The 13055-nt window shown below is 38.2% G+C and overlaps 2 protein-coding genes and 1 long non-coding RNA gene across 6 annotated transcripts; 1 reads left to right on the top strand and 2 right to left on the bottom strand.

Moving 5' to 3' along the window:
- Positions 1–2107: 2107 nt before the first annotated feature.
- On the bottom strand, positions 2108–12321 carry LOC110895659 (putative F-box protein At1g32420). Of its 4 annotated transcripts, none has more exons than XM_022142983.2 (2): positions 11080–12321; positions 2108–2276 (listed from the first exon to the last, which is right to left on the bottom strand). In XM_022142983.2, exon 1 carries the CDS (start codon positions 12296–12298, stop codon positions 11087–11089), a length of 1212 nt encoding a protein of 403 aa, XP_021998675.1. In that variant the 5' UTR covers positions 12299–12321; the 3' UTR covers positions 2108–2276; positions 11080–11086. The 4 variants fall into 4 exon arrangements, with proteins under 4 accessions (XP_021998675.1, XP_021998673.1, XP_021998672.1 ...); XM_022142981.2 differs by lacking the exon at positions 2108–2276 and adding an exon at positions 10096–10402; XM_022142980.2 differs by lacking the exon at positions 2108–2276 and adding an exon at positions 10463–10651.
- LOC110893342 lies at positions 6574–7857 on the bottom strand. Its single transcript, XM_022140452.1, has 2 exons — positions 7828–7857; positions 6574–7212 (listed from the first exon to the last, which is right to left on the bottom strand). The coding sequence occupies exons 1-2, from the start codon at positions 7855–7857 to the stop codon at positions 6574–6576; spliced, it is 669 nt and encodes a 222-aa protein (XP_021996144.1).
- On the top strand, positions 7991–9623 carry LOC110895660. The gene is made up of 7 exons (XR_002567297.2): positions 7991–8141; positions 8316–8449; positions 8574–8689; positions 8795–8871; positions 9017–9149; positions 9310–9385; positions 9492–9623. It is a non-coding gene; the product is annotated as an uncharacterized LOC110895660 (long non-coding RNA).
- Positions 12322–13055: the final 734 nt, after the last annotated feature.

The following is a 13055-nucleotide window of genomic DNA, read 5'->3' as shown; positions in this document are numbered from 1 at the left end:
CACTGATGTTATATAATATTTTGGGATTTTTGAGGATTTTTATTTAATTTTTGGCTGATCGTATCATAGGTCTCTAAGTTTGATTCGGTTAATACCGGTTTTGACCTTTTTAAGCCGTAAAATGAGTTTTATAAATCCTTTTGATCCCAAACCTTTTTCTACTGATTTTATTTGTTAAATAAATTATTTTGGGCATTCTGGAAATATAAAAATCTCAGCTTTCTTTTGAAAACCCGGAAACGGCTCTAAATCGCCTTTCTAAGCGTTTTAACGCATAGTATGCATTATACCCATATTAAACATATAAGGATTATACCTACTGATGTATTTAGCATATTTTTATATAATAACAGTAAGTATAAGTTTTTGAACTCAGATTTCCAGTTTTGACATTTTTAGCCCTTGTGAAATTACTAAAATACCCCTACGGTGCATAGTTTGATTTTAAATGATAAGTTTTGTATATGGGTCATACCCTACTGTTATAATATATCAAATTAAGTATATTTACTATATAAACCAGACCTGTAACTCAGATTTCCAATTTAACTCTTTTATAATCTTTTAAATGACCAAAATGCCCTTCTAAGGCATAAATTGAGTTTAAATTCGTTCGGGGCATAATAGAACATAACTTGCTGATATTATATCATAATTAAAGCATATTATCTCAGGGAACTTGCATATGACTCTTTTGGTTACCCGTAACGCTCTTTTAGCGTTCGGTTCGGTTTATGTAACTAGTTTGCATAAATTGACCGAAACGGGTCAAACGTTATCATTTTTGTCTCAAAATCCAGAATGTATTTAGTATACCCATATTATACAAGTATTCAAACTTGTCGGGTCTAAATCACGTTCCATCCGGTCTCCGCTTAATCGTGCGCTTGAACCGTATCGTCCTTAAAAACTAACCGGTCTAAGCTTAGGCTTAAATAAAGACCCGTTAGGAATCTAATAGGTTATTATAAACCTTTGTTCCAGAATAGGAGGCCCAGTAAAAGCTACCCTCACTTGCCAATTGTGATTCATACTTACTAAGGTAAATACTCTTTAACTTATTTTCCCTATACGGGCTTGGGGTAAGGTATATAAAATACCGCTTGGTCCGGCATCGAATCATTTAATCGTATAGTGGTTAAATCCATTGAGATGACCCTGTTTTGAATGTGTTTTATTACTTGAAGCCTTTGGGGGGTTAATGACCATGTCCCGGATATCCTTGGCATTATCTTACGAGATGGCCACGACCAGAGCACGGGGTGTAGGCGTACACCCGTCAGTGTATAACTCTATATTGTGGTGTGTCTATTAATCTTTAACCCGGTCTGCGAATCAGGCTACTGAACGCGGAGAAACAAGTAAATCCATTACAAGTTTATATTGCATAATTATCCCAAGTTATAAAAATATTTTATGCCATGTGCATTTAAATCAATTTTCAATCATTTTCAAAATGAGTCAGTTAATTTGTATTTACCAGTGTAAACTGACGTATTTTCCCAAAAGGTTAAGTGCAGGTACTACACGTACTAGGCTGGCTGTCTCCTAGAGCGTCCACAATAGTCTCGCAAGCTCGGACGACAATAAAACTGTTGAACAATTATCTTATTTTATTTGATCCGCCTGTGGATCCGTTTCAACTACAAGTGATATTTAAATATTACATTTTATTAAAGTTGAAATGAATTTTTCTTTGCTTCCGCTGTGCATTATTATATTGCGTTGTTTGTCTATGATGACGCCAACTACGTCACCATACCCCCACACCGGGCCCACCGGTGACACGTGGAATTTGGGGTGTGACATTATCCAATCCTTCACAGCAACCAAATAGACCAATACGTATCCCATGCACGTCACGTCCCATACACCCCGTTTCCATGTCCCATGTTGTACTTGTACTGCATTTCTTAAGTTATTTCCTAGTTGTTTGCTAAGTGGTTATTCCAGTGCAGTTGTTTCCTCATATACTAGTTTCTTTATTTTCTAACATGTTGAGGAGGCTATACAAGCCTAACGGTCGAATTGTTAAGGTATGGAAGATTAAATTCCAGCAAACACTCCAATCATCTTTACAAAACGACGTGATATCATAATGCATATACTTTGAAGCTCTTCCTTAACCGACACACACCCATGCCCTATACTATTATATATCTTCTCACTCACTCCCATATATCATATGTTACTCTAGTTCTTCCCCACACCGACACACACTATTTATTATGCTGATCAGAGATGAACAACTCCTCAAATGCTTTTTCACCAAATACCTGAAAAACAGAAACCATATACACAGATTGTAATCTGATGCATATCATGTTTTAGCTCATTTCTCCAAGTTTATAATATCCATCTATACCGGACCATAATCACTAGCCTGATCAAGAAATCAAGAAATGCCATAAAAAAGCAATTCAAAGGCATCGAGTTAGAAACAATCGAAGTAATTAGACATTCAGACAACTAATCTGGAACATAATCAATAGTCTGATCAAGAAATCAAGAAATGTGATCAAAAAGCAATTGAAATCCATCGATTCAACAACTATTAAAGTATTTAAACAACTAATGTGATCAAAAAGCAATTTAACACATTTTGCCCCTCCTTCAACAACAAAAGTGAATCCTCACTTTCTCCTACACATAATAAACTAAAATTCTTCTCGAAAACCAAGTCCGCCCAAGCTAGGGCTAGTGTCTCATTCTCTTTCTTACCAGTGAAATACAATTAATATTATTAATACACATACATCAAACTCTCTTCATAAACATCCTTAACCCCATAAAACTGCTTGCAACACTTACGATTATAACTAACACTCCAAGAACAATCGCTCTATTCTAAACTTTGGAAAGCAAGAAACCCTCATCTCGAAACCCTAACTGAACAAAAACCTCAATCAAACATAAAAATCCCCAATTACTATGATCTAACAAAACCCTCATTGAACAATTCATATGAAACAGAGAGCTTACCATATCACTATAGAAGGTAACAGGAAGCCTATACGGCCAGATCACTACCGCACGCTTTATAGGGAACCTTACCCCTGCAAATTTCCTTCTTCCGGCATCCCGATTTCTACCTCACAGATTATTCTCTCAACACTCATAAACAAAATAAGAGTAATAATCCCCACCCCTGCTCTCCCGAACACCCCAAAACTCACCAGACACACTTTGAGTTCTTTTATGCAAGCATAATGTCACGGAGTTAGTCCTTCAACCCACGTGCGGCTCTTAGTCACCGTGCTAAGATCAGCCTTGACACCAACTTACAACTCGATTCAACGACTTGAACAAAGGGAACAAGGATTGTGAATGAAAGGAACGCTTGTATTGCTTTGAGAACTCTTTACAATGGATGCTTTGTTACAACTTGGAAGGTGATTAGCGAATGAGCATGGATCACCTATTTATACTTGTGCTCATGGTTCTAGATTATTCCTAATCTAGATATTTCTAAGTATAATATCTAAGATATTTACAAAGACTACTCTAGAATGATTAAGGAAATATCTTGGATATTTTCCATGGATTTCTCTAGAGCTCCTTGATATTTTTGTAGCCTTGAATCTAGATTTTTCTAAGGAAAAATCTGCTATAAAAGTCCCTTGAAGCTCGTAGAAAATTCCGGAATACCGACACTTGCGATCTGAATTTTAGCGGGTTGTTCTTACTTGATAGTAGCCCGAACGTAAATCCAATTTTTAAAAGTACCTAGCATTGCCAAGTTGATCGAACAAATCAGCAATAAGAGGAATAGGGTACTTATTCTTTACCGTGATTTCGTTAAGTGCCCGGTAATCAATGCACATTCGGAGGGACCCGTCTTTCTTCTTCTGAAATAGTACCGGTGCACCGTATGGGGCTTTTGATGGGCGGATATAGCCAGCATCCAACAACTCCTTAAGTTGCCTTCGTAACTCTTCCAGTTCTGGTGGTGGCATGCGATATGGGGCCTTCGATGGCGGTTTAGAACCTGGTTCCAGCTCAATCTCGTGATCAACTTCTCTTCGAGGTGGGAGTTTCTTGGGTAATTCAGATGGCATGACATCCTTGAATTCTTCTAGCACCTTCTCGATCTCCATCGGTACAGCTTCCTTGGGCTTTTCCTCTTCGACCTTTGCTACCGCCAAGTAGCATGGTTCCTTCTTGTTGTATCCTTTCTTGAATTGTATGGCTGAAAGGGTCTTTGATCCGTTCTTCGACCCGCGCTCCGTGCGCACCATACAAGTCTTCCCCTCATCCAGGATACATAAAGAGTTAACAAACGGCATAGGAAAAGCCCGTACCTTATCGAAGAATTCCATGCCAAGCACGACCTTGAAGTCGTCCATCTCTACTACAGAGAAGTTGATAAGTCCGGCCCATTCACCAATACGAATCTGAACGTCCTTGGCCTCCCCATGAATTGGTTTGGCATTAGTATTGACGGTCTTCATCGCTCCTTCTCCTTTAGCAAACTTTACACCAAGTCGCCTTGCTTCTTCTATAGACATGAAATTATGAGATGCTCCCGTGTCAACAAGGGCTCGAACTTGGTTGCCTAAAATGTTAGCTTGGACGAATTGCAGCCCCTTGTTAGGTGACGGGCGTGTTTCAACCATAGCTTTGATTGCGGTTAATATTTGCATCGATCCCATGCAAACATCTTCTTCCTCGTGACCACCTTCAACTTGGGCAATCATAGCATGCAAGCTGGCTCTTTTGGGGCACTCTCGAGCATAATGTGGCCCGTCACATATAAAGCACTTGTTTTCTTTGGTTAAGGGCTTCTTATCCCGGGCCTTCCATTGTGGTGGAGACTTCCGTGTGGTACTTTCTTTGTTTTGGGCTGATTTTTCTCCCCCACCTTTCTCATGGCTACTCTTGCGGTCCTTGCTCCTAGATTCTCTTCGGCTATAATCAGTTAAGCCCTCGGCTATAGCGATTGCCGAAGAGAGATCTTGGACACTGCGTCTTTCTAATTCAGTTTTGGCCCATGCTTGTAAGCCATCGAGAAAGTAGAAGAGAGAATCTTTGTCGGACATATCCAGAATTTCAAGGACAAGTGTAGTAAACTCTTTAATATAGTCCTTGATAGTGCCGGTTTGTTTCAACTTCCGCAACCGGCTCTTAGCTTCATTTTCCGCATTCTCCGGATAGAATTGCTTTTTAATTTCTCGAATAAAATCAGCCCAAGTGTTAAGGATACACGTACCTTTTTCAATCTCGGCATACTTACGTCGCCACCACAAGCCCGCGATTTCTTTTAAGTAGAGTGTGACTGTCTTGATCTTCGTGGCATCATCAGTCACGTTTACACCTTCAAAGTATCGTTCCATCTCCCATAAGAAATCGTCAACAGCCCTTGCTTCCCGCTTGCCAATGAAGGGTGTTGGCTTTGGTACTTCGATTCTTGGAGTGAAACTCACAAAGCTGCTTCCACTTGAAACCACGACCCTGCTACAATCGTTTACCTTAGTTTCTAGGCCAAGAAGGCTTCGGTGCATATCCATTGATAAGTCATCCATGTCTTTACGGAGTTTATGGACTGCTTTCTCCGTAGCCTCTTTGATGCTTTCATTTACTTTCAGCTGAAACTCAGCCTGAAACAACTCTATTGCAGCCTTCAAGTCGTCACGAAGGTCACTAAAGCTTGTCTCTAACTCATCCAAGCGTTGTAGTGCGCCATCAACTTGAGCTCCGAGCCCGGTTATCGCGGTCTCCAATTCAGCAACCCGTTTTTCCAAGGTCTTGTCCTTAGATGCACCACGATGTTTCCTTCCTCCATGGGGTGTTTCATCCCGTCCACGAGTCTCATCAATAGCAACATTGATGCCTACTCCTTTGTTGCCCGTATCAGCCATTTTCCCAGCGAATCGACGTGCTCTGATACCACTTGTCACGGAGTTAGTCCTTCAACCCACGTGCGGCTCTTAGTCACCGTGCTAAGATCAGCCTTGACACCAACTTGCAACTCGATTCAACGACTTGAACAAAGGGAACAAGGATTGTGAATGAAAGGAACGTTTGTATTGCTTTGAGAACTCTTTACAATGGATGCTTTGTTACAACTTGGAAGGTGATTAGCGAATGAGCATGGATCACCTATTTATACTTGTGCTCATGGTTCTAGATTATTCCTAATCTAGATATTTCTAAGTATAATATCTAAGATATTTACAAAGACTATTCTAGAACGATTAAGGAAATATCTTGGATATTTTCCATGGATTTCTCTAGAGCTCCTTGATATTTTTGTAGCCTTGAATCTAGATTTTTCTAAGGAAAAATCTGCCATAAAAGTCCCTTGAAGCTCGTAGAAAATTCCGGAATACCGACACTTGCGATCTGAATTTTAGCGGGCTGTGACAATAAGCCTCTTTATACTATGTCTAACCCATTTCACTATATCATTTAAATCGATTTCCACTAACAAATATATCCCAAATAAGTACACAATTAAACGACATGCATAATATTTGGTACAAAATTCATTCAAAAGACATTTACTACATTGAACTTATAGGGATTGAAAACTAACTAGAGAAAATGACATTACCTTTTTCATAAACTGGCTGATCAAAGCAGAAGCAGTGTTTCTGTATAGGAACACACAGAAATACATCTTCCATTAATCCCAAGATTAGTGATGGCTTTAGAATAGGGTTCATAGGCAGCAAGTGTTGTATTGAAGCCAGGATTAGCCTTCACTTGGATTAAAGCTTCACCGGTCTTCCTAAAGCCCCTTAGAAAAACGGTTGATCCATCTGGTGAGTGACCACTGATAGTGAAGAGCTTTTCAAACAACTTTGGAACACCATCCTTCATCACCCATACATGGTAAACCAGTTTAGAGTCCTCTACACTGCCTTCAATCACAGCGAGGGACTGCCTTAGCTTAAACAGAGACAAACTTAAATACGTAGGGGGTACTCTATCCGGAAGCTTCACTTCTCCAAGCTCTTCACTTGTCAGATCAAACGAAACTAACAGCTTATCACTATCACGAACAAACATATCACGAGCAAGCCAATAAACAACTCCACCTACAACCACCTGTTCTCTAGTACCAAATCTAACAAACTTACTAGGTACATTGTCGCTATACACGCTTCTCCAAACCCTCGTGCTTAGCGTAAACACCTCAACCTGCCACGGGATCACATCTTCCGTATTAATGGGATTCAAATGCCCGGAAAGAAAAGGCGTTGCTGATTTCTTGCAAGAAGTAAGTTTCGTTTTTAGTTTTTATTTGTGCTTAATGAACTATCTGATAACTGAATGACTGTAAATGACCATTTTAACCTTGTGATGTTGGAATGGTGTTACAGGTGATATCAAAGAAAGATCAAGAACAATAAATACTGGATGAGAAGAGACGAGCCTTATAGATTCGTGGTACCTGGCCTACGGACGGGTTCTCAACTGGGCACCAAACTTGGTTTGGTGGTCAAGTTTGGCCCTTGCAGGTTTTTTTTTTTTTTTTTTTGTGAAATGGTTTTTTACTCTTTTCGAATGTTGACTTTGGCCAAACTTTGTTTGGTGGTCAAGTTTGGCCCTTGCAGTTTTTTTCGTCTTTTAGTGGAATGGTTTTTTAAGTCTTTTTCAATGTTAACTTTGGCCACCAAACTTTGTTTGGTGGTCAAGTTTGGCCCCTACAGAGCTTTTTTTTAGTCTTTTTCAAAGTTAAGTTTGGTCACCAAAGTCAACATTCAAAAAAACCATTGGTGCCTTTTATATATATAATAATAATATTGAAACGAAATTAAAAAAGACAAATTTTTTTCTCTATATACAGATCTATGTTTTTGGGTTGATGATATTTTCAGATACATGTGCTAAAATCATCATTTCAACAACCATCTCTTTATCCTTTCTAGAGATTGATATATATTTGCTTCATGTATCACAGGTACTGGGTGATGTAGTACTAAATCATCGATGCGCTAATAAACAGGTGAACTACGTATAGGTTGATTTTGATTTTTTGGTTAGACAGAATATCTCATTGTGTAATTTTGGTGTCTTATATTGGTCTCGGAGTGCATATGGAGTATGGAACATATTTGGAGGGAAGCTTGCATGGGGACCCGGGGCAATTGTTTGCGATGATCCAAATTTCTAGGGTCGTGGAAATCCTTCAAGCGGTATAGATATACTTATATACAACAAATATATACAATTCACCCTTAATATCTCCAGGTTACTATAAAAACATGCTATGTATTCATGTTATTTTCTTTATAACCCTTAATAGATGAAAAGCTACTGTTTGTTTAAATAAAGTCATGCCATTTATCTGTTCATGTTACGAATTGCAGGTGACATATTTCATGCAGCACCAAACATTGATCAATCATCAATCACAGGATTTTGTAAGAAATGACGTCAAAGAGTAGCTGAACTGGCTCAAGAACAATATTGGTTATGATGGCTGGCGCCTTGACTTTGTGAGGTGAGTGTTGTGAACCGATTTTGCCTCCGTTATCTGAAATTTATTGCTTTTACTTAATATACACACTTTTGTTAGTAATTTTGTTCAGGGAGTTTATTAAAGATGAATAATTTTTGCGTCACAGGGGATTCTCAGGTGAATATGTGAAAGATTACATTGAAGCTTCAAATCCTGCATTTGCCATTGGGGAATATTGGGATAGCCTAGCTTACGAAGGCGGTGATCTATGCTACAACCAAGGTTAAAAAAACACAATATTAACCTCGTATAAATGTTTAGCTGATCATGTTTGATTTAGTGAGTTAACTTATTTATTTGGCGGTGATTTTGATGATATGTTCTCAGATGCACATCGTCAACATGTGATTAACTGGATCAACGCCACTGGTGGTACCTCATCTGCATTTGATGTCACAACAAATGTAATACATTTGTTTTTTGTAGAAGAAATAGGAGTTTTTTATTTAGGCTGTTACTTGGGACACACTCTAAATCCTTAATGGAGAATTTTTACATAAATCCTCCAATGAAAAAGCGCATAACTGTAACAGTTATTGTACTCTGCAGGGAATACTTCATTCTGCGGCATAACCAGTATTGGAAATTAATAGATCCTAATGGAAAACCAACTGGGGTAATGGGATGGTGGCCCTCACGCGCTGTCACATTCGTGGAAAATCATGATAATGGATCAACACAGGTCCATTCCAAATTTTCCCGTTTGGGTCAATACATACCTTTTAATTATATGATAGCTTTAAATGTAATAATATTAGTTAAAGAAGTTATATATATATATATATATATATATATATATATATATATATATATATATATATATATATATTGTTTTGTTACAGGGTCATTGGCCGTACCCATACCCAGGAGATAAGCTTATGCAAGGATATGTATACATCTTAACCCATCCCCGGAATGGTAAGTTTGTGTGTTTGTAATAAGAGTGACCGGCTTCTTTTTTTTTTTTTTTTTTTACTTTTTTAACTCCGTGTTTGAGCTTTATTTTTTTATGACTAATTTGCAGCCTGTGATATTTTACGACCATTTTTATGATTTTGGGCTCCGTGATGTTATAACGGGATTAATCGAGGCAAGAAAACGGGCTCGGATCCCTCCCATGCAGCTTATTATTTTATCATGCTCTATCACACATATTATAAGTACTGGCAGGTTCCTTGTGGTATCGAATAATGGAGTTGCTAATGAAATAGACATGACAATGAAAGGGGAAGATTGTTACTATCCTGTACTTTGGTTTCACGGGTTAGAAGGAGCAATATACACCGAGACTCTTGCTTCACCAAATATTTAGTTCCATTAAGTATGCTCTTTTGTTTTGTTCATTTTAATGTTTGGTTATTTGTTTAGTGACATTATAAATACGTTTTATCGTTTTCTTTATTTTCTTTATTATGTTCTATGGGTATTTATGGTATTTTGTTCATTTTAACGTATGCTCAACTTTTGTGTTTTTTCTACCAAATGATGTTGTACAGGCTGATGATATTCAAAATGAAGCGAACGAGCTTTTAAGGATCAGAGATTATCTTTTCAAGGAGTTGGTTGAAAAGACAGGTCAACCCGTGGAGCAGGTATGCTATAAATTTCTTTCACTAAAACATTTTAAGTGCGTATATGTTTTACTGTTCATAATCATAACAAAATTCGCTTTATCCAAACACTAAAAACTTATTATTACGACCTCAAGTCGCTATAATCAAATTATTAGTTCATGTTTCACAGTATCTTTGGCTTGACCTTATCCCATTAACCGTAATGTGCAGGTTCAAAAGGATTTAAGCCGGATTAAACGGTTCAATGCTCAGGAAGCTTTGGATTATGGACTCATTGACCGAATCATTAGACCTCCTCGTATAAAAGCTGATGCACCATGGAAAGAAGCAGGTACAGGTCTTGGTTAACATACCTACATACCTGGCATTGTACCCATTTCAAAACTTTTTTTTTAATTATTTGTAAACATTGAAAGTATTGTGAAACTGTCAACAACTTTATTTAAGCATGAATGGAACAGAACATCAAGTTTCTTTGTTACACTTTATTTAGTAAAACAAATAACCAAATCAACCAACGGTAAAAGGTTACATAAAAAGGAACATCACTGAGTGCCAAACGTCTAATCCCGTTATCATCTGAAAATATTCCAACATCCCTACATATTACCTTGAAGAAAAGGAGAAGCAATCACAAACACCCTCAATATATATATATCTTTGTTTGTTATGCTAGCGTAACCCGTCCACCGGACGGGTATTAAACTAGTTATTAAAGTGAAGCCCGCGAGTCCATACCTCAAAACATGTCGGTCTTTTAGCAACCGGTTCAGTTAAACGACCCAACTGTTTTTTTTTTTAATTTAAAAAATCTGTTTCTACTTGTTATTATACATTTTTTTAACGCTAAAAACCAATTAAACAGTTGATATGTAACAGAGAGCTTACCAGATCATTAAAAAACTGAATTTTGCACCAACAAATATAACTCAAATAAGTTCACAACTAAACGACATGCATAATATTTTGTAAAAAAAAAAAAAATCATTAAAAAAGACATTTATTACATTGAAGACTAATTAGGGAAAGTGGCATTACCTTTTTCCTAATTTGTAATATCGGGCTGATCAAGCAGAAGTAGTGTTTCCGTGTAAGAATACACAGAAATATGCCTTCCACTAACTCCAAGATTATTGATGGCTTTAGAGTAGGGTTCATAAGTAGCAAGTGTTCTAATGGAAAAAGGATGAGCTTGTAATTCGACTAAAGCCTCACCTGCCTTCCTGAATCCCAGTACAGAAGAAACCAGTGATCCATCCGGTGTATGACCACTGATAGTGAAGAGCTTTTCAAACAACTTTGGAACACCATCCTTCATCACCCATACATGGTAAACCAGTTTAGAGTCCTCTAAAAGGCCTTCAATCACAGCAAGTGACTCCCTTGGCTTAAACATACACAAACCACAAGGAGTATTGGCTAATCTAACCGGAAGCTTCACTTCTCCAAATTCTTCACTTGTCAGATCAAACGAAACAATCAAATTCCCATACCCACCTTCACCATTGGCCCTATCACGAACATCCCCGTTAACCTGCCAATAAACAACTCCATCGACAACCATCTGTTCCCCACCAAATCTAACAAACTTACTCGGTAAATTGCTGCTATACGCACTTCTCCAAACCCTGGTGCTTAACGTAAACACCTCAACCTGCCACGGGACCACACCTTCCTTACCTTCTATCCTAATCTTAACAATCTTTGGGTCCCTAGTCCCCACACAAACCCCAAACCCTAAAAAAATTGCAGACATCTCTTCAACATCCCTATCTAACAGATGCAGAGCAACATCAACCGCTTTCCTAATAGAAGGATTCCAAATAATCGCTTTTCTGTCGAAATAACCGAACAAACACAATAATCCGTGGGAGCTGTCAATGGTTATTTCATGTCTATGCATATTAACTACCAATTGGGGAACAGTCACAGAAGCCGTATTTTGGGGGAAAGTATCAGTATCATTGTCAGGAATTGAAACATATTTTAGCTCAGCGTCTTGATACTTTACGAGCAGATGTTGCTGATTCTGTTGCTTGATATGATTTCGAATGAAATCGGAACTGTCGATGAGGGACTTCCGTGCTTTGCAGACTGTTCGGAATCGAATCAAGGGTTCCACCGGAAGCTTGTTGATGATTAGCTCTTGGAGTTCCAAGGGAATGTTGTCTGACATTTTGATTTTGATGATTGATTCTTCTAAGGGAAGCAGATGTTGATGTTGCTGGTAGGTGATATGAGATATGAAATGGAACATCACATATGTGTGTTACTGGTATTTCAGCGGTTTTTAGAGGCAAAACGATGCCGTATTATTTAAAGCCCATTGTAAATAGCATCTTCAAAATTGATTGAGTAAATTGCCATTTTAGTCCCTGAGTTTTGTCTAAATTTGCCAGTTTAGTCCAAATAGTTTTTTTTGTGCATCTGGGTCCCTGACTTTTACATTTTGTTGCCATTTTGATCACTTTGCCTAACTCCATCCAAAAACTCCATCTTTAACCAAGGGTATTTTGAGGATTATCATTTTAAATGTTTTTAATTGCCATTTTGATCCAATTCAAAAAATCAAAAAAAATCCAAAAAATCAAAAAAATTCTAAAAAATAATAAAAATTCTAAAAAATCATAAAAATTCAAAAAAATCCAAAAAATTCTAAAAAATCCAAAAAATACATTTTGGCGCGAACCGTTTCGACCCGTACCGTTTCGAAGCTGAACCGTTTCGACGCGAACCGTTTCGACCCGTACCGTTTCAAGCCGAACCGTTTCAACCCGTACCTTTTCGAACCAAACCGTGCCGTATCGAACCGAACCGTTTCGAGCTGAACCGTTTTGAACCCGAACCGTTTCGAGCTGAACCGTTTCGACCCGAACCGTTTCGAAGCCGAACCGTTTCGACCCGTACCGTTTCAAACCGAACCGTGCCGTATCGAACCGAGCCGTTTCGAACCGAACCGTTTCGACCCGAACCATTTCAAGCCGAACCGTTTCAAACCGAACCGTTCCGTATCG

Source organism: Helianthus annuus, chromosome 12 (assembly GCF_002127325.2).
Source record: "Helianthus annuus cultivar XRQ/B chromosome 12, HanXRQr2.0-SUNRISE, whole genome shotgun sequence".
NCBI classification, from domain to species: domain Eukaryota; kingdom Viridiplantae; phylum Streptophyta; class Magnoliopsida; order Asterales; family Asteraceae; genus Helianthus; species Helianthus annuus.
Note: the sequence above shows the minus strand (reverse complement) of the source record. Positions and strands in the feature narration are given on the sequence as shown.